This window comes from Dama dama, chromosome 31 (genome assembly GCF_033118175.1).
Source record: "Dama dama isolate Ldn47 chromosome 31, ASM3311817v1, whole genome shotgun sequence".
NCBI classification, from domain to species: domain Eukaryota; kingdom Metazoa; phylum Chordata; class Mammalia; order Artiodactyla; family Cervidae; genus Dama; species Dama dama.
The window spans coordinates 53,339,925-53,366,787 of NC_083711.1; the positions used below are offsets into that span (position 1 = coordinate 53,339,925).

Genomic DNA, 26,863 nt, shown 5'->3' on the forward strand with positions numbered 1-26,863 from the left:
ATATGTCTGTATTCCAGAAGAAGCTTTACGTTTGGCTCTCATCCCAAAAGTAAAAATCTTAAAGACAAATTAAGAAGCTTTTTCAAGTAAGCAAAGATAGGAGAAGACAAAGTTACAAGGATTTTGGGAGGTAGGGAGCATGTTTCATTAGCATTTCAAGAATCCCCCATTTGATTTAGTAGTGATTTCACTCACACAGCAGTTGGACAGAAATTTCAGCCTCTTAATGTCTATGGTTGTAAATAAAGGGAAGTAAAGATGTCTCAAATGCATAATTCTCTGTGGTTTGAGGTGCTGGCAAAACAAACTCCTCTCTTGAAAAACGTGAGCAATCTTTCCATTTTTCACTGGCCTTTTGACTAGCAAACAACCTTACAACTCACCAGCATTTTCAGTTTTCAAAAAGAAATACAAGTAATTCATCTGATAGATTTTCTTAAAATCTTAAGATGGTTTATGTTGAAGGTTACCAACTGTTTGCATTAGGCTCAGAGTATTAATATATGAGCTGTAACTTCAAGAAGTCCTCAATTCTTACTTTCAGAGCTCTGCAATCCCTTTCTGCTTTCTACTATTCACAAATATTTAATTAGTACACTCTTGGATGTTAGGCTAATTCAGAAGAGAATGAATGTTTTCTTCTTTTAAGTCCTCATTTGTGAATGGATATAGGAGCATTACACATAAGCTAGATGTCTGGAATACAGAATTTCAGGGTTAGGGTTAAAAGTAGTATTACCTCTAGTAGTGCTTAAAAATAATTCAGAATACTTTTTATTTAAGAGGTGGGAAAAAGGCTTTAATATTTCTGAAGTGAAAAAAAAAAAATGTATATCTAATCAAATGTGCATTGCTTTGTATGTGCCCTAATCACATAGCAGCTTATAGACAAACACAGCACTTCATGAAGAAAAATAAGGGAAACCTAATGTTACAGTTAATTCATCAGTGTCAGAGGACTCAGATTGTTGACAGTCGTGTATGCCAATGTTTTATGTCTTATTTCATCAGCTAATGTATAAACACAGAATTTAACTACAAAAAGAAAACAACAGTCTGAGTGTAAGCAATCACTTTTAACTCTAAGCTAGGGTTCTGCCTACACTCAAGACATACTGAAGGACCTTTAAAAGGTTACTAAAGAAACCATCTGCCTCCTGATGCTCATGTCCTGATCATCTTACCAAGAGACTCCTGATAAAAGTTTTGCAAGTTTTATTTAAGTTATGCAGACTTCAGATATTTAATTCCTATTATTTACCAAGCTCACCTGAGCTTGTGTCTGGATAGAAAATACCTAAAGGAAAATGCCTTTAGCTATTCTGTGAGATAATGCAACTCGGCGATAACATTACCCTCTTTTCTGTATCTTGCTTATACATGTTTACTTTCTGCGCAGTGACACAAAGAAAACCTGAATCCCAGGGCTAAAGGCCTCTCTCACTTCAATTTCAGATCTTCACCAAGTGTATGTTCCACCTCCTCTAGGAAGTAGTCTCCGACAGCTGCAATCCTGAAGCAACTGTTGCCCTCTCTGAATTGTCAGAACAATTTATTTATGCCATTTTTAAAGTATCTTTCCTTTTCTTTTATTTTGTAAATGTGTTTTATGTGTGCACTGAATTATAAAGCTATGAGCTTCTCGTGTATACTGTATCTTACATACCTCTGCTTCTTAGAGCAAACTATTTAATTCAATGAATGCCCATCAAATAAATACATATCACACAATATCTACTTGGTAATAACAAAATTATTCAGTTACTAAGGTATATTTTTGGTGGCTAAACAGGAAAAAAAAAAAAGCAATCAAAAAGCACTCATCGAAAACACTGAAGGACATTCTAGAAATACTCAGGTAAAATCTATACCATTTGGAACTGGAGACAGGTCTCCTCATTCTTCAAATATGGATCCAAATTATAAAATGATTTGTACTTACTTGTCTCCAAAAAACTTTCTCCAGAATTCAGCAGCATCTGCTTTCGTGATACGAAAGTTATCTCCCTGGAACTGTCCATTGGGAAAGATTGCTTTGATTTCTGCCAACATGTGACTGAAGATAAGGGATAGTTTTGTGAGATTTCGTCTGTAGACACAAAGGGGGAAAAATGAAGAGAAGAGTAAATATATAGGCACATAAGCTTCAGTGGGAATATACATCATGAAAAATGAAATTATCCAACCTAGGTCAAATCAATAAAGCCCTTAAGAACAATGTTCATAGAAACAATATATTTAAATTCCTAACAGGGTTTTTATTAATCACCCATGTATTCATTTAATATAAACATGAACAAGGTAAATTATATGGATTTAATGGGAGAGATGGACACCTAGAAAACTCATAGTCAAATATAAATGCTAATCAGAAATGAGTAACTATTTCTACATGGGGTAATAAGGAAAGTTGTGTCACTTAACAGAGAATCTAGGAAGATAAGCGGTTGTTTGACAGATAAAAGACTCGGAGTGGAAAGGAGGGGAAAGACAGGAGGGAAGAAAGAATTTTGAATAGTAGGAAGAGCGTACGGAGAAGTACAGAGGTGTGAACAGAACTATTTGAATACCTTCGAGGCTTAGCACGGCTAATGAAGAGCAGAAGGTGAGTGGAACAGATGGCTTGAGATGGGATGAGAAAGTTTAAATGGGACATGACAAAGAGGCATCTGAACCAATGAATAGAGATTTTGTCAAATACATTTGCCACTTCTACCTAAAAATCAGTTTCTGATGATAAGCCTCAGATATGTACACATTTTAGACGCTCTCTAGGTAATTCCAAGGTAGTCCATAAAAAACTACTGTGATAAGGAATGGGGAGCCAAAGTGGACTAAAAGATTAAGGAAATGACCAAGTCTCTGTTTTTAGCAAGAAAAAGTTATGGTATGGAAGAAATGGTTTAGAGGGAGGGAAATGTAGGTGTTGTCTCTTCTAACTTCCATGTTAAGTTCTGGGGGTTTTGACATGATTTACAGCATGCTTCAAATCATGATTCAGACTTTAAAATAACAGTATCATCTACATTCCTTCCAAGCTTTTCATAGGTTTACAACATATATTGTGTTAAGCAGCCCCAAACTGTTACTGCCAATAGTAAGGAAGCAATTGAAAGATAAAATACTAAAAGAACTTCTCAGTTTTCAGCTGACCTTGCCTCTTTATATTCCTGCTAATTCAGAATAACCAGAACACAATAGGCACATACATAATATCTTTCCATTTTGAAGCTTCAGCTGCTTTTGTGTATGTGTTGAGCTGTCAAGGGCAGGTAGGAGGCAAGTAAATACAGAGGACAAATAGAGAAAGCCATCAAATCTGCAATGCATATAATGCCATACAAAGTTTCAGAAGGACTTTGACATTGAAAGTTGTGGCTATTTGCCTCATTTTTACGCATGTACCTGCATTTAACGACTCTCAAATAACAAACAAAAAGACATGCTACATACCAAAGAGATTATATAGTATGCACCTCTCAGTAGTTAATGAAAAGAAGCATGTATCCCATATAAGATGAACACAGAATAAATAAAAGTACTTGTGATGGCAAGTGGGAAAAGTAGGAAAGAAGAAAGCAACAAAGTAACTGACATCTCAAAAAGTTCATCTCTACTGAAAAACCAAGAAGTCCACATCCTTTATTATTTATGAGAAGAATTATGAGAAAGAAATTTACGAAGGTCAGAACTTGGGCCTTATTTTAGTGCTTGATTGGCAACAATAAACAATCTGCAAAATCATTATGCTTGGGTTATGCAAAAATGTTTCACCATCTTCTTAGATTCAGCCACACTTCCTTACAACTCAGCCTAATTCAAAGGTAAAACTCCCTTAATTAGTTGAATCTTTGTTCTTCTCATTTATGTCAACACATCCTCATTTAGATGATGGTAGATATAAGAGATTCAGTCTTAGGAAATGAAAAGCGAACTGATGAACTTTATCAAAGGAAAGAATTGTGGCCAATGCAGCCAATACAAACTGCAACTGTCTTTTGAAATTTGAGTTTAAGGAAAAACATAAAAGTCACTTTTGAAAGCTGCAACAAATTTATTTCCGTAATTAGGCAAAAGAGTTAATTTTTGACCAAACTTCCAATTGATACATACAGAACAAAAAAGAAAAATCAGGATGGCTGTAATTAGGGTAAACCAACTGTTCCTTATTTTCTGAATTGGTTGCTTTCCATCCATCCCCTAGTTTCTTTGTTCTTTAATCATATCCAAATGTTTTTCATTTTTATTTGTTAGATCTAAAGCCTGGAGCACAATACCAGTGATTATCCATCTTGGATATTTGATCCACTGGCTATGTAGGCACTAAGCTTTAAAACAGAAATAGTAATACTTTATAATTTTCAGTCTAGAAGCCCTAGTTATCACTACTACCTATACAACCAATCACTGTTAAATTATAACCTGTGGGTATAGTTCAATTTTCTTCTTCCTACAAGAAGATTACATTTCTATTTGACTTTTTGTACAAACTAAGGCAATGGAAAAATCTCTTTTGCCTTTAATTTTTAAAGAAATGGAAATTCAAGTTCTTAAAAACATGTGAATTCAAGTTTTCTGTTACCTTATTTTTCACATATACCAGAACATATATTTTCTAATTTTTTTTAAAATGCATATCATACATATGTAAATGATTATTCTGGAAATCCTTTATCTGAAAGATTGATTTACTGAGGTTGCAATCCACACAAAGAAATGAAAATAACTTACAGTTAATTTGGCTGATGTCATTTAAATTTATTGTCACAACAAATAAGTTTGTCTTTTATATGACTGTGTGGGAGTTTGTTTACTATATTTTGCTTTACATTATAAGCTTTAATTCCCCACTCCACTATGCACTTTTAGATACCAATTTAAAAGTAAATACCTGCCAAGTTTGAAACTGAAATCCAAGAACACAGTCACCTCCAGTCATCTAGACATAGTGGGAATGAATTTTCCATAGTGTAGATGAATTTTCTTTCCTATTAGGATATTTTTTCCATACCTTGCCAATTTTCCCTAAGCCCACCTGACTGCTGCTCATCATATGACCGAAAGTGATGACTACTTAATAAAGGATTTGGAGCATCCTAATTGAGACTATGTATCTTTTTCACTAAACAACTAAGGAAATAGATATATATCTGACTGGACCTGGGCATCTGGTCTCATCATTTTACCACAAATAGATGGGAAAAAATGCCAACAGTGACAGACTCTATTTTCTTGGGCTCCAAAATCACTGTGGACGGTGACTGCAGCCATGAAATTAAAAGATGCTTACTCCTTGGAAGAAAACCTAGACAACATATTTAAAAGCAGAGACATTGCTTTGCCAACAAAGGTCCATATAGTCAAAGCTATGGTTTTCCCAGTAGTCACGTACAGATGTGAAAGTTGGATCACAAAGAAGGCTGAGCATCAAAGAATTGATGCTTTTGGATTATGGTGTTGGAGAAGACCCTTGAGAGTCTCCTGGACTCCAAGGAGATCAACCTAAAGGAAATCAACCCTGAATATTCATTGGAAGGACTGATGCTGAAGCTGAAACTCCAACATTCTAGTCACCTGATGCGAAGAGCTGACTCAATGGTAAAGACCCTGATGCTGGGAAAGACTGAGGATAGGATGAGAAGGGGGCAACAGAAGATGAGATGGTTGGATGGCATCACTGACTCAATGGACATGAGTTTGAGCAAACTCTGGAAGATAGTGAAGGACAGGGAAGCCTGGCGTGCTGCAGTTTATGGGGTTGCAAAGAGTTGGACACAACTGAGTGAGTGAACAGCAACGACAAAAAAGACTCAATAATCTTAAACATAACTTTACAAGAAATTCTGCAACACTCTGACTTTCAATAGAAGAGATACTTTGACTAATTACTACCACAAAATCTCCCACTAACCATACAAGTTAAGTCATTTTTTTCTGCCACCACCAAGGTTAAGTTGCTCAGTTGTGTCTGACTCTTTGCAACCCTGTGGACTGTAGCCTACCAGGCTCCTCCGTCCATGGGAATTTCCAGGCAAGAATACTGAAGTGGGTTGCCATTTCCTTCTCCAGGAGATCTTCCCGACCCAGGGATTGAATCCGGGTCTCCTTCATTGTAGGCAGATGCTTCACCCTCTGAGCCACCAGGGAAATTCACATAGTAGGAATCCCTAAGCCATTTTTAAAATTTGTTCAGTGTGAGATTTTGTTTTTAAGAAATAATGTTGAAATGAAAGTATTTTGATACACCAGGTAACCAAAAAGTAGCTTCTAGATGTCAATACTGCACAAACCAGTAAAGATGTTGATATATCAAAGAAGCCTTGAAGCAGAGGGAGGGAGATAGGAATAAAGACAAAGGAGAGGGCAGAGATGATAAAGAAAACTATCTACATTGGCAATCTTTGAAAAGGCTATAAATGAACTTACCCACAAAACAGAAACAGAGTTACAGATACAGAAAACAAATTTACGGCCACCATCAGTAAGAAGGGGATAAAATGGAAGATTGTGATAGACATATACATATTACTATATATAAGATAGATAACTAGTAAGGACCTACTTTAGAGCAGAGGGAATTCTGCTCAATATTCTGTAATGGCCTATATGGGAAAAAAATCTAAAAAAGAGTAGATTCGTGTATACATATGACCGAAACACTTTGCTGTACACCTCAAATTAACACAACATTGTAAATCAAGTGTGCGCCAATAAAACAAGTATAGTAAACACATCGGCAATGTCAAGAGTATCACTCAAGAAGCCGTGCTTCTTCTATCCTGGATTCAACCATGTAAAAACTTTCTTCAAAATAACATGAATCGATTTCTCAAGTTACGTTACTGCACAGAATGTGAAGCTGGAGTGACACAGCATCGTTGTTTAAGAGTAAGTCTCAGCAGCTTGAGTGGCCACAGCCAGCATCAAACACTGAAGGTACACAAGATCTGATGCAGGATGACCCAATCCTACCCTTACTGAATTTATCACACAGGAGGGTAAAAGGAAACTGCAACCCAGCCCAGCATTCTTGCCTGGAAAATACTATGGACAGAGGAGCCTGGTGAGCTACATTCCATGGGGTCACAAGGAGTCAGATGAGGCTGAGCAGCTGAGAGCACGGAGAGAGAAAGACACGACGATATTAACACCACAGAGGCGACAGCGCGCCAACTCCTCGGCTCGTGACAATCGCCGTCTGGAGGTGAGGAATTTGAAAAATGAATAAAAAATACATCAAGAGACTTGATTCGTAGCCTCCACTAAATGTAGGAGATACACACACAGAGTGCAATTTAATTACATCGCATGTAGTCAATTCAAGAAACAGCTGTGTCATAAATCAAGGAGGAAATAAAAAGCTGTAGGTGTGGAATTCGTGAACACACTTCATACCAGGGCGTTCCAAAGTTTCTGGGAATGCACCGCCTTTGGTAGAAGAAATAGGAGACAACATTTTTATCCAAGAACTATTAACAATTCAATTCTCACATTTAAAAGCTAGGATATGTGCTTTATAATCTTTACAAGATGAAACAAATTCACCATACAGAGAAAAGCAAGACATAAAGAATATAAACAGCGGCCCTAGAAATGAGACTCACACCCAGTTAAAGACCAATTTCCATTCACCCTACTTCTGAGGCAGTGCCTTCCAAGATGGGTTTAGGGACCGACTTCACACTGTATTTCACCTTGGGAACGTTTGACTCCTACGGAAGTAAGGATACTAGGCTGATGGGAGCCTCCCCTTTCACTTCCTCATCCTGGGAACAGAGACTATTATTAAGATGACTCCTGAGAGTCTGAAATAAAACTGGATCTCATCCACTCCCCTGCCTAAATGTTTTAAAGTTTTCAATACAACTAAGAAGAATAAGAAGTAAATCTTTTTTAATTGAACTATAGTTGATTTACAATATTGTGTGTAGAGCAAAGTGATTCATTTACATATATTCTTTTCCACAGTCTTCTCCATTATGGTTTATTACAAGATACTGAACCTAGTTCGCCGTGCTACATAGTAAGACTGTGTTCATCTATTTTATACGGGGCAGTCTGTCTCTGCTGATTCCAGACTCCTAGTTTATCCCTCTCCAACCCCCTTTCTCCTCTGATGACCATAGGTTTGTTTTCTGTGTCTATGAGTCTGTTTGTTTGTTTGTTTTGTAAATAAGATCATTTGTGCCATATTTTAGATTGCACATATAAGTGAAATCATATGATGTTTGTCTTTCTACTTCTCATTTCACTTAATATGACAATTTCTAGGTCCATTCATGTTACTGCAAATGACATTGTATCATTCTTTTTTTATGACTGAGCAGTATTCCATTATGTCTATACACCAGATCTTTTTCATCCATTCATCTGTTGATGAACATTTAGATTGCTTCCATGTCTTGGCTATTTTAAACAGTGCTGCAAGTTACACTGGGGTACATGTATCTTTTTGATTAATGGTTTTCTCTGGATATATGCCCAGCAGGAGAATTGCTGGATCATATGGCAACTCTATTTTTAGTTTAAGGCACCCCCATTGTGTTTTCCATAGTGACTGCACCAATTTACAAGGAATATGAATCAATCTTAAAAGCCCAAGTCCCAGAGTCTATCCCAAGTCATAAGAGAAGTGTGAGCAGAAACTTTCTAACCTGAGCCACAAGCAGTAGGGTAATCTTTCAAGCTGCTCCAGGTTACTTCATTGAACTGCTCACTTTAAAAGAATTTAGCAAACTATGTCAGTCCAAAAGCTTCATTAAAATAGGTAACCAAGGTAGGTTTTATCCCTTTCATTAAAAGATAAATCATCCACCACTAACAAGGCTAGGGAGACCAAACGTGAAATTGTGGCTGGGAAGGATGAACCCTGGGCATCCTTTGATCTCTGCAGTATAATCTCAAACATGTTGCCTACATAGGTCTAATGAGTGCAAGATGCTATCCCACAAAATAAGGATGATACTTTCGCGGTAAATGAATTTGCTTTATGAAATAAACAGTTTTAAATGGATAATTTACAAATGTCTTACCTAAACACAACTAAAACATGAAATATTCCCATCACATTCAAATGTAATATCCTTTGACAAGTTCCTGGGAGATACCAAGATATTCTGTCTAATTTTTCAGCTATCCTATGTTAAAGAAACTGGCCTTGAACCGTACATACTGAGTGCATATCCTTACCCTGCTGGTAGTTGTGAACAAGTTGCTTAACCTCTCACTTTGAATCAGTTTCCTTATCTCTAAAAATTTTAAATAAAAATGCCTGTCTCACTAAGCTGTTGTGAGGAGTATATAAGGTATAAAGGTAAGACCTAACGCATCTAGTAACTCTCAATAAATAATCGTCATTATTATTATTAATTCTATCTACCACCTCTGTTTAAAAGTATAAATATCCTAGTCTTTAATTTCCCCATATAATACTATTGTCATTTAAACTGACGGCTATCTTAATGAGGTAAAAATCACCATTCTCATATTAGGATCATCAATTGCCATGGTGGCCTCTTACAATTTCACAGCAAACAATGAAAGAGTATTTGATTAATCCATTCATTCATTCTGCATATCCTGACTAAGTGTCTACTAGACTATGTCATATACTCTTGATGAATTCATCAAGTATTCACATACTTTTAATGAACTTAAGGGGCTAAGAGACTACCAAAGGTACAGAACAATGTAGTGGGAATAAAACTGAGATAGAACTAGAATAAAGGTAGTAATCAGTGAGAGAGACGAAGGAGTCTACCACTTTGGGGGTGATGGCTGCAGTTCTGACCAGAATATAGCCCAGCAGTGGGTGGGAACAGTACAGTAAAGGTGAATTAGGAAGGAATTAGGTAATACCAAGGATGAATGGGGTCCTTCGTATGGATTTTGAAATTTCCGACGACGAAGACAGCCGTTTGCATGGAAAAAAAGAACTACAATAAGCCTCATTTCAATACATTCAATAAAGCTCCCCATATAATCTTTTTTAAATGTCAGCTATTTTAACTTTGCAGCTATGCCAACATAGGATTATCTCTTTGATAATTTCAACAAATAATTTTATATGAAAAATTTATTATGAGAAACCATAACAGTATGATATGATCGGTCATACTTTCATCTGGTTTAAAAGTTTAACAATATCTACTTCAAAAAAGAAAAACTTTTGTCTTTCATGCTGGACTCCTTTTGATTAAACCTAAAAGGTAACAAGTACCTTTTTATGAAATCTTTTTTTTTTAAGAAATCTTAAAAATGTAGACCATTCTATTACGTGAGAGAGAAAAGAAAAATGGATCTATTCCTGCATTCCTATTTAAGGTAAAATACAATGAAATTTCTGTGAACTATGTGGAAAGTTATCATGACAATGACTCAAACAGAAGCAACCAGAAGCAATCATAGTAGAACTACATTCTGTGTTTTTGTTTTTGTTTTGGCTAGGCTCTTTTTCAAAAGAAAAAGAAACATTGGAAGTTTAAACTATTTTTTTATGTTCTGGGGTAATCTGATAAAAGAACAGTCTCGTCATCACATAAATTTGACCATGAAAACAATTTAATTTTTAAATCTATTAATAGATTCATTTTTGTTCTTTTCCCAGATCACCATAAAAAATTATAATGCAGTAGCAATCTGAATTATATCAATTAAGTCAGTACTTACTGCTTCTACTGAAAATTCTTAATTATTTTTACTTGCTACATTCCCTACACCACTATTTCTATTTTCTGTCACATTCACACTTCAGAGATAGCTTTTACTTTTACTCAGTAGGACAGAGGAATAGAATCCTCTATCAGAACACAGTTTAAGTCCTTGCTACAATAATATTTTCTTCGAGGATTTCTCCTGTCCATGTCACCGAGCTACCTCCCACCGTTCTTCACACCACTTCTCTTCTCCTCCTTGGGCATCTGAACGGCCTCCTGCCCTTTCTGATCCACACTCTGGATTAAGCCATCTCTTCCTCCCCACTGATTCCAAGTTCCTGCGTCTCAGCTTGGTGACCTCTCATCTGCGCCCTTTACGTTAAGGTGGCAGGCCATGGTGTCTTTCCCATCCCCCTTTCTGGGTGTCATCTATCAGGCTGTTAAACGCCACCACGTGGGCCTCCCTGGAGGTCCCGTGGTTAAGAATCCGCCTGTCAATGCAGAGGACCCGGGTTCAATCTCTGGTTTGAGAAAATCCCACGAGCTGCGGACAGCCGAGCCAGCACACCACACCCGAGCCCGCGCGCGGTGACTGCTGAGGCCCGCGCGCCCTGCAGCAAGGGAGGCCGCTGCGGCGGAGGCCCCCGCACCGCGCCCGGCAAAGGCCGCGCAGGCAACGCAGGCCCAGAGCGGCCAACGCATCAAAGAACACGCCACCGCGTCACACTGCCTGGCACGGCAGAACGTCCTCTCTGAAAAGCACCAGTTATTTTATATGCACATTGCACTTCACCTCGATCAGAGCAAAGGTCTTTGTTGGAGAAGAAAGTCTTAGTGTACCTGTAACAGCTCCTTACAAATAATAGATCCCCAATAAATTTTAACGTTGATGACCACGAAAACATTTAAAGAATAAGTACATCAGAATTTCCTGACCTAAACAGTGCTAATGGGCAGACTGACAGCAGGAGGACATAAAAACAGTTTACAGACACTCAGAGTGGAGCATCAACTTTACCAAAAGCTGCTGGAAGAGAGGATTAAAAATCTAGCGTTTGACACTAAGTCAGGAAAAGAAAAAAAACCTTTGTGAGCCCCACTATCTTTTCTCCCACCCTCTTTTCCTCCTTTGTGAATGACCAAGTGTAACAACAGCAAGCAACAGGAAACTAATGTGAAGTTTCCAGAGTCTCAAGGAAACCGATCACATCTGTCATACTTTCTGAGGAAGTGCAAACACAGCTTCCCGTCACATCACCTGTTCCCTGACCGTTGCTTCCTCCTTGGCTCTGGAGAGTTCCTCCTCGAAACCTCTGCCCCACTTTCAACCCAGCTCCCCAGAAACGGAACAGGCGAGAAACAAATGAGGCGCAGAGAGACGGCCTCCTCTGTGCTGGTGCTCCTGTCGTGCGTTACTGACAAGAAAACCTCAAACCTGACGTCTAGTCATCGTTTCCCCAGGGCTAAAATTACCTTTATTCAAACGGCTGAGGCAAATATAAAAACAAACATTACTCTGCCAAGCAATTCTCATTTACTTCTGGTCTAATCTGGTATGGATACCACATGATAACACAGAGTGTGTGTGTGGGTGTGTGTGCACACACATGAACATGCTCTATAAAAAGCGTGAAGTGACAAAGGCAAGAAAATGAACAGTATGCCCAGTACTAAGTGCTACTGAAAAGCTAAGTATCAGGATACAAAGAGAAAACAAATATAGAATACAGAGTAAGAGACATAAACAGTAGTAATCTCTGGATAATTTATAAATGGTTTTTCTATTTTTTTTCTTTAAATATTTCTATTTTCAAAAATATTACAGTCCATTACACTGACTGTCTCAGGCAAATCTGCAAGGTGCCTGAAGGAGAGAGAGTGACTAGATTTCCAAACCCACTGCAGCAGCCCGCCCCTGACAGGCCCCACTGGCGTCCAGGCTGCAGAGCTTCACTTTCAGGTCCGGAGCTCTCTCTGAACAGTCACCTCAATCCTTTTACTTGAGCACTGACTTTCAATTTTCTAGAAAGTATTGCCCTTTCACCACAGGATATTCAACACTGGCACAGCAATATAATTTCACATTTTCAGGATATAAGGAAGGGAATACAAAGTTCAAAGACTACAGCTACTGATAAACTAAATGTGGAAATCATCTCATTCTGGTTAAGTCTCACTATTTTTAAATCTAGTTGGTGACATTATCTCCTACCTTTACGATAATCTAAAAAATACACCATTCAAGTTGAATTATTTTCAGGAGCAAGGGAGTGCCTCATAGTTATTATAGATAAATGAGCACACCACATATAATCCTTGTCATGCAATAGCATAAACGAAAATGTATAGTGACATATGACCAGAGCATTCAATTGTCCACCTTTCCCCTTCAGTATACCAGACATGGACAAGACATATGATAATGATTCTAGAGAAGGGGGCTAATTTAGATCTACAGCCTCAGAAAGAAATGCTGTGCTTTTCTAAGCAGTGAGACTGATTATATTGGGATTTGTTTTTTCCTTTCAAAATGAAGAACAGGTGAAATAATCACAGAACACAGCTGTAACAGACGTGAGCTGCACAGATTCCCCGGGCCACTGTTGTGGTTTAGTCGCTCAGCCACGCGCGAGGCTTCTGCGCCCCCATTAACTGCAGCCCTCCTCTGTCCACGGGATTCTCCAGGCAAGGATACTGGAGTGGCTTGCCATTTCCTTCTCTAATGGACGAATAAAAACTTGTTAAACTTTCTGAGTATAGCAGCAATGGGTATATTTTTTAAGTTAAAATAAAGGTCTATGAGTTTCTTAAATTGGCCAAAGTTAAACTCCATTTAGCTTATTCTGCTCCCAGCGGTGGTGACAAGACCTTTCAGACAAGTGGTTTCCGCTCTCCTGACGTCAAGTCTCATGGAGGAAACACGGGAGTGTGGTGGAGGAAAGCACAGCAAGCTTTCCTAAAGCAAAGCTCTAGACACAGGACTGCCTGTCTCTTACTTAAAAGCCTCCTAGCCAAAGTTCTGTCCTCTATAAAAACGAGAAGACTATAGGTACCTAATTTGAGGCCCCGTAACATTCCACGGAGTTGTCATTACTTTTATTTTGGCTGGTAGGAGGTGACTAGATAGCTCGCAAAGCCCATAGGCTTTAGGTAAAAATTCTTCACAACCTACAATTAATATCAAGTACAAGGTGTTATATACCATTTTAAGTTTATAGACTTTTCTCAATATATTTTAGTCTGAGACTGAAGAACTCCTAAAGTCATGATAGAAAAATCTAACATAGAAAACTGACATTACATTGGGAAGCCTTAATTTTTATGTTGTTCATTACTATAATGGGCATCTCTGATGTTTTCTTTCCTTTTCAACAAAGTAAATACTTAAATAACATTGTCTTCCAAAAGTAACCACAAATCAGCAGAAATAACAAAAAATAAATAAATAAAAGGCAACTTAAAAGCTCTGTTCTTCATGTTAATGAATAAACACTAGAATATTGAAACCATATGAAAAATGCAGACTGCTAGAACAGAGTATGCTCAATGGGAAACATGGCTTAAAAGGTGATTTTATTTATTTGTTTTTAATAAGGAAATGTGCTAACAGTAAGCAAATTACAATATCACGTCTAAGAATTTTAACTTTCATCTCAATTGAGAGTTTGGAAATACCTTAATTTAGAGAGACTTATGTTTACCACATGATGGCTGATCAATAATATGAATCAACTCTCTCTGCTCTTTTAGTCTTGATTGCAAATGGAATAACCACCACATAAATAAAACCACCCTTAGACAGTGGCTTTGGATTAGAAAGACAAACATATTTAATCTATCCACACCCTGAAGATCAAACATTACCAGAGGTAAAAGCTCCAGCTGTAGAGTCAAATTAACCTAAACCTGAGCTTAAATCATTCAGTAACTGAATGACTTTGCATACGAAGTTAACCCTTCATCTCTAAAATATGAATTACAACAGCACTTACAGGATTTGCGGAATATTACAGATACTCAAAATTTCTTTGCTACTCTTCCCATCATGGAGTCTCTTCCCCTCACCCCCATACCTGGGCTAGGCTGTGCCTTGCTTTGATTAGTAGAATGTGGTAGAAATTACACCGTGTAAATTCTGAGGTTGGGCCCTAAGAGATCTGTGGTTTCTGCCTTTGCATCTTGGAAAACAATCTTGGAATTTCATGGTCATGCTGTGAGGAAACCCAAGCAGTCATGTGGAAAGGCCCTAGTGAGTCCCCAGTTGCAAGGCAGCAACAAATGCTAGGCATGTGAGGGCAACCCAATGCCCCAGCCAATACCACATAAAACAGAAGCCAACACCATGAAATCTTAACAAATAATACTTGCTGTTAAATTTTATGTGGTTTGATACACAGCAGTAAATAATTGGCTTAGCAAACCGACACATAGCAAGCATTTGATAAACTTTTATCATTATTACTAGTATTCTGGTGCTGCTGCTGCTGCTAAGTCTACCAACTTACTATTATTAGCATTATTGTCATTAACAGCAGCAGTTGAGAAAGGTTGGGACACTCTTCTGTCAATGTAAGTACATAACTTATGGATAAAGAATCAAACACTATTTAAAACTTGTATTCCTACTTAGAGTATTTTTACATTGAAAATTGTAAAATTTACATCTTCTGTATTTTCCTTGATACTAAAGAAAACTAACCAAAAGAAATTTTTGGAAGAAATCTGGACTATACTAATTGGAAAGTTAGCCTACTCAGATCTGGATCAGAAGGAATTTAATTTCCAAAACATACTTATTTAGATAACCACACAAAGAACTGAAGTGTGAAAATACCATTAGGCTAATCTGCTGATTTATACCAACAAAAGACTTAATTTCTACAAGTCTTAAATGCTCAGTCAAAGGTAGAGAATCCCCTTAATATTATATGTACATAAAATGTAAGCAAAGATCTGAAATGTTTATAGACTGTGTAGCAGTCTTTTAATTGAACTGCCATTTAAATCACATTTTCTAAATACGACCTAACATTAACTAGATCTGACATATGTCTAGATAAGAAATCATTTTGGATTTTGGCTTGTCTATTTCTATTCATTGGGGTCTCTGTTCAAAAGTCAAGTACTATTAATAATCCCTTACTTATCAACACTGAAGTGCACACAATGCCTTTTTTTTTTTTAAAGAATAATTCTTTTGGCTTCCAGCTGTACCTAAACCATCAATATAATAATCTTGAGAAGACATTTAAGGATACTGTTGAACATATCATTGTACCGTGTAAATAAATTTAATGAAATGGTTATTCAACAGAAGTACTACTGCACCCAAGAACTGTAAGATTTAATTATACAGTAAACATGAGAATCAATCAGTATGCCTCCCCTGGTGATACCTATCATTTAAAGCTTAACAGAAAGAAGAAACTACAAGTAGTTAAAGAAATCACTTTTAATATTTCAATTAAATATTAGAATGATGAGAGAAGAATCATGCATTAACTTAAGAAAATTTTATTTCCTGTATAATTATCTCCTGCTTAATTAAGTATTTCTTAAGAAATCAAATACTAAGAGACAAAGAAAAGCTACAAATAATCGACAAAAGATTAGGCTGTAAAAGCAGCACCAATTAGTCTTTTCATTTTCTGGCATAGCACTTATGATGAAACATGCTATTTCTTGAAAAGTGTACCTTAGTGGCACAAAAGTAAGTTCTCCCCATTTTTCAGAATGATAGTATATGCACAGAAACTGAGATCTACATATATGAAATTCCAGTGACTTTAAAATAAAGTTTTTTCATTTAGTAAATACTATATTTTTGAGGCTCTGCAATAATCTGCCACTACACTAGGCAATGGATTAAAAAGATGAACACCAGCGACATCCCCGCCCTCCAGGGGTTTATAATCAGGTATAATAATGCACAGCGACAATACAGTGTAATTGTACAAAGTATAATACATTCAAGGTTCTCCAGCCAACACAGGAGCCCACAAGAGAATGTACTCAACTCTGGCCCTCTTTAAAAGGGTTCAGAGGCAGGAAAAAAGCGAGAGAACATGTCAGGTAAAAGCAGCAAGGTTGGTACACCAAAGTATGTGGGTGAAGACTGGCCTCGCAATATGATACACTGCAGGGTCAGAAGTGATCTGCATTCAGGAAAGAGATGGCTGGGGCAGCAAGACCACGCTGGAGATACCGCCTCATCCTGCAGCCCTGGGCATTAAACCAACACAGCCCGTCACGCACCCAGGCTGCTCGAGGATGCCGAGGCCTGCATATCCAACCATGACGCCACCAGGAAGCGCTACAGCCAACGGGAGTTTGAAAAACAAAATCACTTTCCATAAAATGCATCACAAGCTATAATTTAATAAGGAGGAACACATCTTCAGCCAAATTTAAAAGCTTTCATTGAAGATTTCTCTGTTATTAAGATAGTAATTGAATTTTGAGGGCTTCTTCCCTGTGTCCTTGATGAAATATAATCTAGATTTAACAAATTGAGAAAACAAGCAAAAGAAAAGAGCTCTCAGAGAAGAATGCTCCAGAAGCCTATGTCTTAGAAGCAGATGTTCTACTCTGGCAGACTCCCCGCCCCTGGTGTATTACCATTTGAAACCCACTCATAGATCACATTGCAAATGCACATCTGAGAAGATGTGTTCCCATTTCAAAATACCACAGTAATTCCCTCACTTCCAGAAATGATTCACCAGATAAATATTTAGTGTTGTCAAGAAATATAACCTTTTTTTCCCATGATCTAAAGTAGAACTCTAGGCTGACCAACTCCAACCCCCAAACACAACATTATCAATAATTTCTGCAGTACCAACCCACCAGGTGACAATATCAAGAGTTAATTTTCTGGGTATGGAGACTGTGCCAAAGCTCTTAAGAGAAGACCCATTCGATTCCACTGAAAAGTACTGCAATCTGTTCTTTAAAAATGGACTGTAGTTAAGTGATACATTTTTCCATTAAGTTTTATGGAGCCTGCTGAATTTCCTGTGTCAATCTGTCACAAAAATCTGCTTCTCAGACATCTGTTGGTACAACACACATGTGAATAAGGGATTCCATGGAGATGTCTGAAAATAGCAATGCACAGCCTAGCATTTGGTTTCTGATCAGAAAGAATTTCCAGTATGTTGGTTGGTAGATTTAATTTAGATCCTGTTAATATCTATTATTACTCACTGGTCTTCCAATAGTACCCATAGTAATATACATACCACCGGGAAAAATAAAGAATTATCTTCTTCACGTCAGTAGCCTTCTCATAGTCAAGTGGAAAGAAAGGTTAAATATGAAGAAGAATAAATGATAAGAGTGAGCCTTAGATTTCAGTTTGGCAGTCAAGCCCCAGGGCAATCTAACAATTATGCTCAAAATCCAGCCCTTGGACCACAGTTTAAACATCACTCCACCACTTGTCAAAAATGCAAACCTTCAGGTCCCACCCCAGAACTGCTGACTCAAAATCTGCACTTTGATGAGCCCCTCAGGTGATTCATATGCATGTTTAATATCTGAAAAGCACTTTGTTAGCAGGAACCTCAAAGGATATTTTTCACTGTGGTGCCTATATGTAGACTAAGTATTTTTCTGCAGTAGCATTATAGGTCCCGAACTGGGCTGTGCTGTCATGGCCCACTCTTTGTGACCCTAAGGACTACAGGCCCCAGGTGCCTCAGTCCATGGGATTCTCCAGGCAAGAATACTGCAGTGGGTTGCCTGTCCTCCTCCAAGGGATCTTCCCCACCCAAGGATCGAACTGGCATCTCCTATGTCTCCTGCATTGCAGGCAGATTCTTCACCTGCTGAGCCATCAGGGAAGGCCTCTATGTAAAACTGCATCTAAAGCAGCCTTGAGGCCCAAGTATTTTTTTAAAGATCCGTGTAAGAGATTCCACTCTGCTGTCCCTCACCACGTACTATCCGTCAGTCCTTCCCGTAATGCTGCCAACGTGCTGGGAGTCACAGTCATTATTACTGGGCTGGAACATCCTTGTTTTAGTGATTTAGTTTCTCTTCCAGGACAGACCTCAACAAGGCTAACTGCTGATGGGACTCTCATTTCTCATCCCTCTTGCTCAATAACCCTAAAGAACTCACCCCTAATCCTTGATGGCTCCAACCTAGGACAGCCTGTACTATTCCCATTTGTAAATATCAACATCAGACTGATGATAACCTCATCACCACACCCCAGCTCAGCCTCCACATCTCTACCCTGGAAGAAGAACTAAGTGCTTCTGATTGGTTAACACATTGTCAGAGGTCAGGGAGCGGGCTTGCTTCCTCCTACTACAGGAAATAGCAGACAACCACACACATCACTAGTTCAGTGTAAGTGTGGCTCATCTATGCCTAATGTGAAAAAGGAGCAAATTATTCTCCCTCCAATCATCTTCCTCTATCATTATTACCCTTTGAGATCCCTAAATGCAAGGATTTCATCTGCTATGTTTGGTTCTACCTCCTTAAGAATAGCAAGACTGGAAAAAAAAAAAGAAAGACCTGCCAGCTGAGGAATAAAAAGCACCTTCTTCAAATGCCATTAAGGTGCTGTTTCCTCCTAGAACTGAATTTGCCCACTGCTATATATCTCCTTGTAACCTTATAATTAAAAAGCCATCAGGGCCTGCCTGCCTACCCACCAGAAGAAATATCCTTGGAAAACGTCAATCAAGCTCGGCTGACTAATTTTATCATGAGAACCTCTAATCAGGGAGAGAAAGATCTTGGCGCTGCCCGTGGTGGAGTGATGAATGCAACACCAGGGGCTGGAACAAGGCCAGGAGCGCTGGGGTTTGAAAGGAGCAGCTGAGCCGCCTGGGTGATGCTGCCCTATTCTGGAACCTGAGAGAAGGAAAGTGAAAGGCAGAGACAGACTCTGGGCAGAGCAGGAGAGCCTGCAGCACCCTGCAAGGTCGACCTCGAGCAATAAACAAAGGATAAAGGTACCAGAGGGGCTCCGAAAAGCTGATGCATAGAAGCCACCCTTTTCAATATGAAAAGGTTGATGGAGGAAGGTCTTTTATAAACAACTGGTACCCAGACACTTTTATTTAAGAGAATAATTTTTCTTGAAATGTTTAACAACACTCAACTTTAAACAAAAATAGAGAAAACTAACCTAGGATTCCTATTTCACCAAAAGAGTATTAATACCAAAATTATCATCTTTTGACATGAAATATCTTCAGACCACAAGAAAAAGAGGGACATAATTTCAGAACATAAAGAATCATTCCTTTTAAATGGATAAATTTAACTTCCTGAAAGATTCACTAAAATGCTTACTATAACTTCCAATTCCAGGCCACAGATAAGTGGAACCCATCAGGAGCAGTCCAATCATACAGAGTGCAGAGGTTTCAGCCCGAGGTATTTTCACATGCCTCTAATCCCAGATGAAGAACTGAGCTAGGGACACACACTACAAGCTTTGAAGAAGAAATGAAACAAAAAGTGAAAAAGAAACTTCTCACAAAAATGCATTAAATATGGACTGCTCATAAGTAGTTACAATTCACTTATGAAATATTAGTCCATTTTTTCCTACTCTGGAAATGACTTGCAAATACGAATTACACATGGGAAAAGGCCTTGATGAAAAAGAATGGACTATTAAAATATACAAAGCCAACACTAAAACTAAAACTGAAGAAAACCATTCTTATTTAATTCATTGGATTCAAATGAAAGTTTAATACAAAATACAAAGATTCTATGGACATGAAATTTCAGATTATCAAATTATTTGGAGAGTAAAATTTAGTGTCATAAATTAATTTCACATATTTTCTGTTAACTTCATGACAACTGTTACAATGTTAATGATTTTTTTTCCTTTACATGGGTTTTATGTGAGTTAGACTATCACTAAAAATCATTGTTGTGTACTAAAAAAAACCAAATAGATTTCTGCATATTCCAGTACTGTTATGAAAATTAATAGTTTTAATTAATTTTAATTAAATGAAAAGTTTAAATTTAACTAAAAATAAAAATTTTAATTTAATTATTATTTTTTAAAATATATGATCAAATATTAATCTTCCTGGGTAGTTTTCTTCCACCTGAGTTAGCAGTTATCACAAAAGCACACCTATGTAACATTTCAAAATCATCACAGATACATAGAGATGAAGGCAACTTAGAAATCATATAATCATCTCTGTCTTCTCATTTAAAGAAATGGAACTGTAACTTGAAAAGGTGATGACAGGTCAAGTGTCACAGACCAATTAGGGGCTAAAATTGAATCTCTGAACTCCTACTTATATTGAAACCATACATATGTTTTGCCCTCAATACAAATAGGCAATACTTTGTGAGCTAACCAGTTAATCAGCCACAGCTCATTTTTAAATGACCAAAAAAGTTGATAACAGATACCATACATATGTATTAAAACATGTTAAAAATACATATGTATAGTCTACTAAGACACAATACATGTATAACCCATGAATCTGAAATTTCACACTTTGATATGTGTATCAGCCAGAAATACAAGCATATGTACACCAAAAGACATAGAACCTTCTAGAACCTTCACAGCACTATTACTCAAGCCAGAACTAGTCAAATGACCATTAGTAGCAGAAGGGATCAAGTGTGGAACAGTCATAAAACGGAACACTAAACAGTACGGAAAATGAACAAATGGCAACAACATGTGTAGCAAGGACGAGTCTCAAGCATAATGTGGAGCCAAAGGAACTGAGGCTCAAGGGTCTCTCCCAGGAGATTTCACTCCTCAGTATTTACTTATTCAGATTATATTAATATCTATCGGACAGAGATATCCATAAGTATGTGAACAGACATGCTGAATGTGTATGTAAAATATATGTATATTTTTTTATTTCCCCCCACTTTCTGGGTAAAAGAGAAAGAGATTTTTCCTCTTCTCTTCACATTCACTCCTTGAAATTTAAGTTTATAACCAGAAGAGATTAATCTCCCCACAGGGTACTTTCCAGTCCAAGCTTACCCCCTATTAAAAACAAGACAACGGGCCCAAAGTGGAGTTGCTGATGTTAAATCCCACGTCACCAACTTGAAAATTACAGTTTTGGCTCATGAGAAATAGAATCTTAAACCAGTCAATCAAGAATCACCTGATCAACACTAGCAAGGTTATCTGCCAGAGAGACCCCTGCCATCCCCTAAAGGAAAGTAACCTTCCAACTATCAACCCACTTTTTCTGCCTAGTATGACTTGCTTGCTCTTGCTCCTGTCTGCCTATAGAAGTCCTTCCTTCTGAACAGCTCCTCGGAGCACCTTTCTTTCTGCTACACTGGATGATGCCAGATTTGGATTGATTTTGCTCAAATTAACTCTCAAAATTTTTGATATGCCTCAGGTTACATTTTAACAACCCTAAGGCAAAGTGTGAATCTGCCAGAGTCCATAAATTGAAGCTAATATCAGAAAGAAAGCTGTCTCATCATTTTTTCAACCTGCCATCATGGGTGTCATAATACTTTTGTCTGTTTGTTTATGATAAATCTAACTTCCACAGAAAGACTCAGTCAATTTCATAATAAACTCAAGATTTCAATAAAAATTCTGTTTTCCCATAAAGTGTTTTTATATTTTCTAATGCAAATATGGAACACAATGCAGGTAAACTTAGGCCTAATTTAAGTTTCTAATTTATAAATTCAGCTATCAGAACAACTTGATTTTCTTGGTATGAATCCTTCCTCAGGCATCCCCTAACGCTGTACACCGAAACAGAAAAAAATAATGCTAAGTGGAAGCCTTTTCCTTTTCGTTACGCTGCTGAAGCTTGAGCAAGGCAGTTACCCCGGGTGCAGCCCCTCAATGGGAAAAAGCCCACCAAGGGCCCATCTCTGAGCGGCTCTCAGGCGCCGGATGTAAAGCATATCCAGACGACCTTATTCTGGTCACCCCAAAGCTGAAGGTGATGCCCACTGTAAGAAGCAGGCACACATTTAGTTCTTGCAAGATATAAGCTGGGTTTCCTAGGTGGTGCTACTGGTAAGGAACCCATTTGTCATTGCAGGAGACTTAAGAGACGCAGGTTCAATCCCTGGGTCAGGAAGATCCCTTGGAGGAGGGCGTGGCAACCCAATCCAGCATTCTTGCCTGGAGAATCCCATGGACAGAGGGGCCTGGTGGATGACAGTCCATAGGGTCGCAAAGAGTCAGACATGACTGAAACGATTTAGCCTGCATGCATGCAAGATACAAGCTAACCTCCAGAGTAATCCCAGGAAATTATAAAACATTTCCTTTTCAAAAATGCTAATTTAAACTAGTTATATTGAACAAAGAAGTATGAACGGCTAGTTAAAATATTTTAAGTGGAGTTTTAAAAATACACAGATATTCCATAGCACCATTTGAAGCCTGTTCCTGTGAATGTAATACCTATGCAAAAGTTAAAATATATTAAAAAGTTAAAAATAAAATGCCTTCAGATGAATTAAATGTGTCTGGTTTTTGTCGTCTCTAAAACAAGACAGAAACACATCTTTCCTTCAGTTTCATTAAAAGGATGATTAAATTTAACCCTATCCAGAGATTTGAAATGTTGGCATGTTACATTACACACACTCAGAGAAATAAGGCGTTAGGTAAAACTTTCAGATCTCCTGTTACAAGTCATTAACCAAATATCTGACCCTACAGACAACAATAAAAATAGAAATGTTATCACAAATCAAACTGTTTGGGGGTTAAGAGCAGGCTGAATGGGGATTTAAGTGTGTCCCCCCCCCCCCCCCCCCATCTGTAGTCAGAACCAGATGCTAGAGATTGAGATTAAGGGCAAGGAAGGAAACTTCCTCTTTTAAAACCCGAGAACTACACTTTCCTCCCCCTTACAGCTTACTTTGAGTGACATGCATTTATGCAAACATACAAGATTTCAAACAAAAAGTTGCAGCCTTGATGCTAAAACCTCTTAACTGTTAGTGAATGTGTAGCATGTAGGGAGGTCAGGAATTTAAGGAGGCATTTATGGTTTTGGTTTCATTTTATTTGGGGGATGGCAGGGCATTACAAAAAATACAGAAACTGATGAAGTTGGACTCCTCAGAAGAATACCACATAGTGGTACGGCTGAGTAGCCAGGAAGCACCCGGTTTCTGAATATATATAGAAAGATGCACACACACACATATATATGTATGGGGAAAGATAAAATAAGCTCTCCAGGGAGATAATTCGTTGATCATCTGTCAAGATGTAATAAACAAGATGACTGGATGGAAAAATGAAATGTATAAAAATGACCAGAGTAATAAAGATGTGTCTTGTTCTGCTAGAGAGTTTAAAAGAATAGTAAGCAGAGATAAGAAAGGCTTCCTCAGTGATCAGTGCTTAATAGAGGAAAACAATACAATGGGAAAGACTAGAGATCTCTTCAAGAAAATTAGAGACACCAAGGGAACTTTTCAAGCAAAGATGGGCACAATACAGGACAGAAATGGTATGAACCTAACAGAAGCAGAAGATATTAAGAAGAGGTGACAAGAATACACAGAAGAACTATATAAAAAAGATCTTCACAACCCAGATAACTACAATGGTGGGATCGCTCATCTAGAGCCAGACATCCTGGAATGTGAAGTCAAGTGGGCCTTAGGAAGCATCACTAGGAACAAAGCGAGTGGAGGTGATGGAATTCCAGTTGAGCTATTTCAAATCCTGAAAGATAATGCTGTGAAAATGCTGTATTCAGTATGCCAGCACATTTGGAAAACTCAGCAGTGGCCACAGGACTGGAAAAGGTCAGTTTTCATTCCAATCTCAAAGAAAGGCAATGCCAGAGAATGCTCAAACTACCGCACAATTGCACTCATCTCACACGCTAGTAAAGTAATGCTCAAAATTCTCCAAGCCAGGCTTCAACAGTATGTGAACTATGAACTTCCAGATGTTCAAGGTGGATTTAGAAAAGGCAGAGGAACCAGAGATCAAATTGCCAACATCTGCTGGATCATCGAAAAAGCAAGAGAATTCCAGAAAAACATATATTTCTGCTTTATTGACTATGCCAAAGCCTTTGACTGTGTGGATCACAACAAACTGTGGAAAATTCTTCAAGAGATGGGAATACCAGACCACCTGACCTGCCTCTTGAGAAATCTGTATGCAGGTCAAGAAGCCACAGTTAGAACTGGACATGGAACAACAGACTGGTTCCAAATCAGCAAAGGCTATATATTGTCACCCTGCTTATTTAACTTATATGCAGAGTGTATCATGAGAAATGTTGGACTGGATAAAGCACACGCTGGAATCAAAACTGCCAGGAGAAATATCAATAACCTCAGATATGCAGATGACACCACCCTTATGGCACAGAGTGAAGAGGAACTAAAAAGCCTCTTGATGAAAGTGAAAGAGGAGAGTGAAAAAGTTGGCTTAAAACTCAACATTCAGAAAACTCCGGTCATGGCATCTGCTCCCTCACTTCATGCCAAATAGATGGGGAAACAGTGGAAACAGTGACAGACTTTATTTGGGGGGTGGGGGGGTGGGGGTTCCAAAATCACTGCAGATGGTGATTGCAGTCATGAAATTGAGACGCTTACTCCTTGGAAGAAAAGTTATGACCAACCTAGACAGCATATTAAAAAGCAGAGGCATTACTTTACCAACAAAGGTCCATCTAGTCAAAGTTATGGTTTTTCCAGTAGTCATGTATGGATGTGAGAGTTGGACCGTGAAGGAAGCTGAGTACCGAAGAATTTATGCTTTTGAACTGTGGTGTTGGAGAAGACTCTTGAGAGTCCCTTGGACTGCAAGGAGATCCAACCAGTCCATCCTGAAGGAGATCAGTCCTGGGTGTTCACTGGAAGGACTGATGCTGAAGCTGAAACTCCAAAACTCTGGCCACCCAATGCAAAAAACTGACTCATTGGAAAAGATCCTGATGCTGAGAGGGATTGGGGGCAGGAGGAGAAGGGGATGACAGAGGATGAGATGGCTGGATGGCATCACTGACTCGATGGTCATGAGTTTGAGCAAACTCCAGGAGTTAGGGATGGACAGGGAGGCCTGGAGTGCTGCAGTCCATGGGGTTGCAAAGAGTCGGACACAACTGAGCAACTGAACTGAATAAAGATGGAAAATTAGGAAAGAAAAAAAGCAGTGGGAGAAAATAACACGTGATAAATAATGAGGAAGAACAAAGAAAGAAAGAAGTCGCTGCATCTGATAAAATTTTTTAAAGGGAAAACACCAAAAAGCAATTAACAAAATAAACAAATTAAGCAAAATAGAGGGTAGGGAAAAATAAACAAGGATTTACTGTAGAAGTTATAAAAAACAACACTTAAGTATGACAATGCTACCTTGTGGCAGTCTTCACATTTTTATTAACTACATAAAATAGACAGATTAGTACACATTTGTGAAATTAATCAATAGTTGCATTGTGAAGCATAAGTACCCTATAAATTCAGACTAGTCCCATCCACGATTAAAATACTTGAATAATCAAAAACTAAAATGTATTTCAGCATTTGATCACAAAAAAAATTTGTGCTCTGTTATTTCTGGGTGATAAGATTACATACATGTGATTTAATTTTATTGTTTTGTGTATACTCGTATTACCGAATTATCTATAATGAGGATGTATTCCCTGGCAGCTCAAGCAGTAAAGAAATCCGTCTGCAATGCAGGAGACCTGGGTTCGATCCCTGGGTCACTAAGATCCCCTGGAAATGGGAATGCCAACTCATTCCAGTATTCTTGCCTGGAGAATTTCATGGACAGAGGAGCCTGGCAGGCTACAGTCCATGGGGTTGCAAAGTGTTGGACACGACTGAGCAACTAAGACACATATACTTGGTATGTATAATCCAAACAGGAATCAAATATATTTTTAAATGTTCAGTTTTGAGGTCTGAGGTGGCACCACATGAAAAAATGTCCTCCTAGCAACTGAGATTTTACTGCATACCTTTAATTGGTGTCTATACCGAACATCCCTCCTCACTACCAACTCAGAATCAGGTATGTATATTCTTAGGCTATTGTCATAACTGATAAACCTACTTCAAGGAAGATCTTCATCAAGACTCCAAAATAAACATCCATATAATCATATTTTTAGAGGAAAACAAGAGGTATACTATACTGAAATATTTCAGAATTTGAACCTGTCCTTTATTATACCCATTTTTGTTACAGATCCACC

General features: G+C 38.0%; 1 protein-coding gene across 7 annotated transcripts in view; it reads right to left on the reverse strand.

Annotated features, from left to right (window-relative positions):
- Positions 1-26,863, reverse strand: part of CBLB (Cbl proto-oncogene B) — a 220,278-nt gene that overhangs the window by 124,233 nt on the left and 69,182 nt on the right. For all 7 annotated transcript variants that reach the window (XM_061134398.1, XM_061134400.1, XM_061134399.1 and 4 more), the window contains exon 4: positions 1,943-2,089. In XM_061134398.1, coding sequence (XP_060990381.1) covers positions 1,943-2,089 — 147 coding nt within the window. The remainder of the gene's footprint in view (positions 1-1,942; positions 2,090-26,863) is intronic.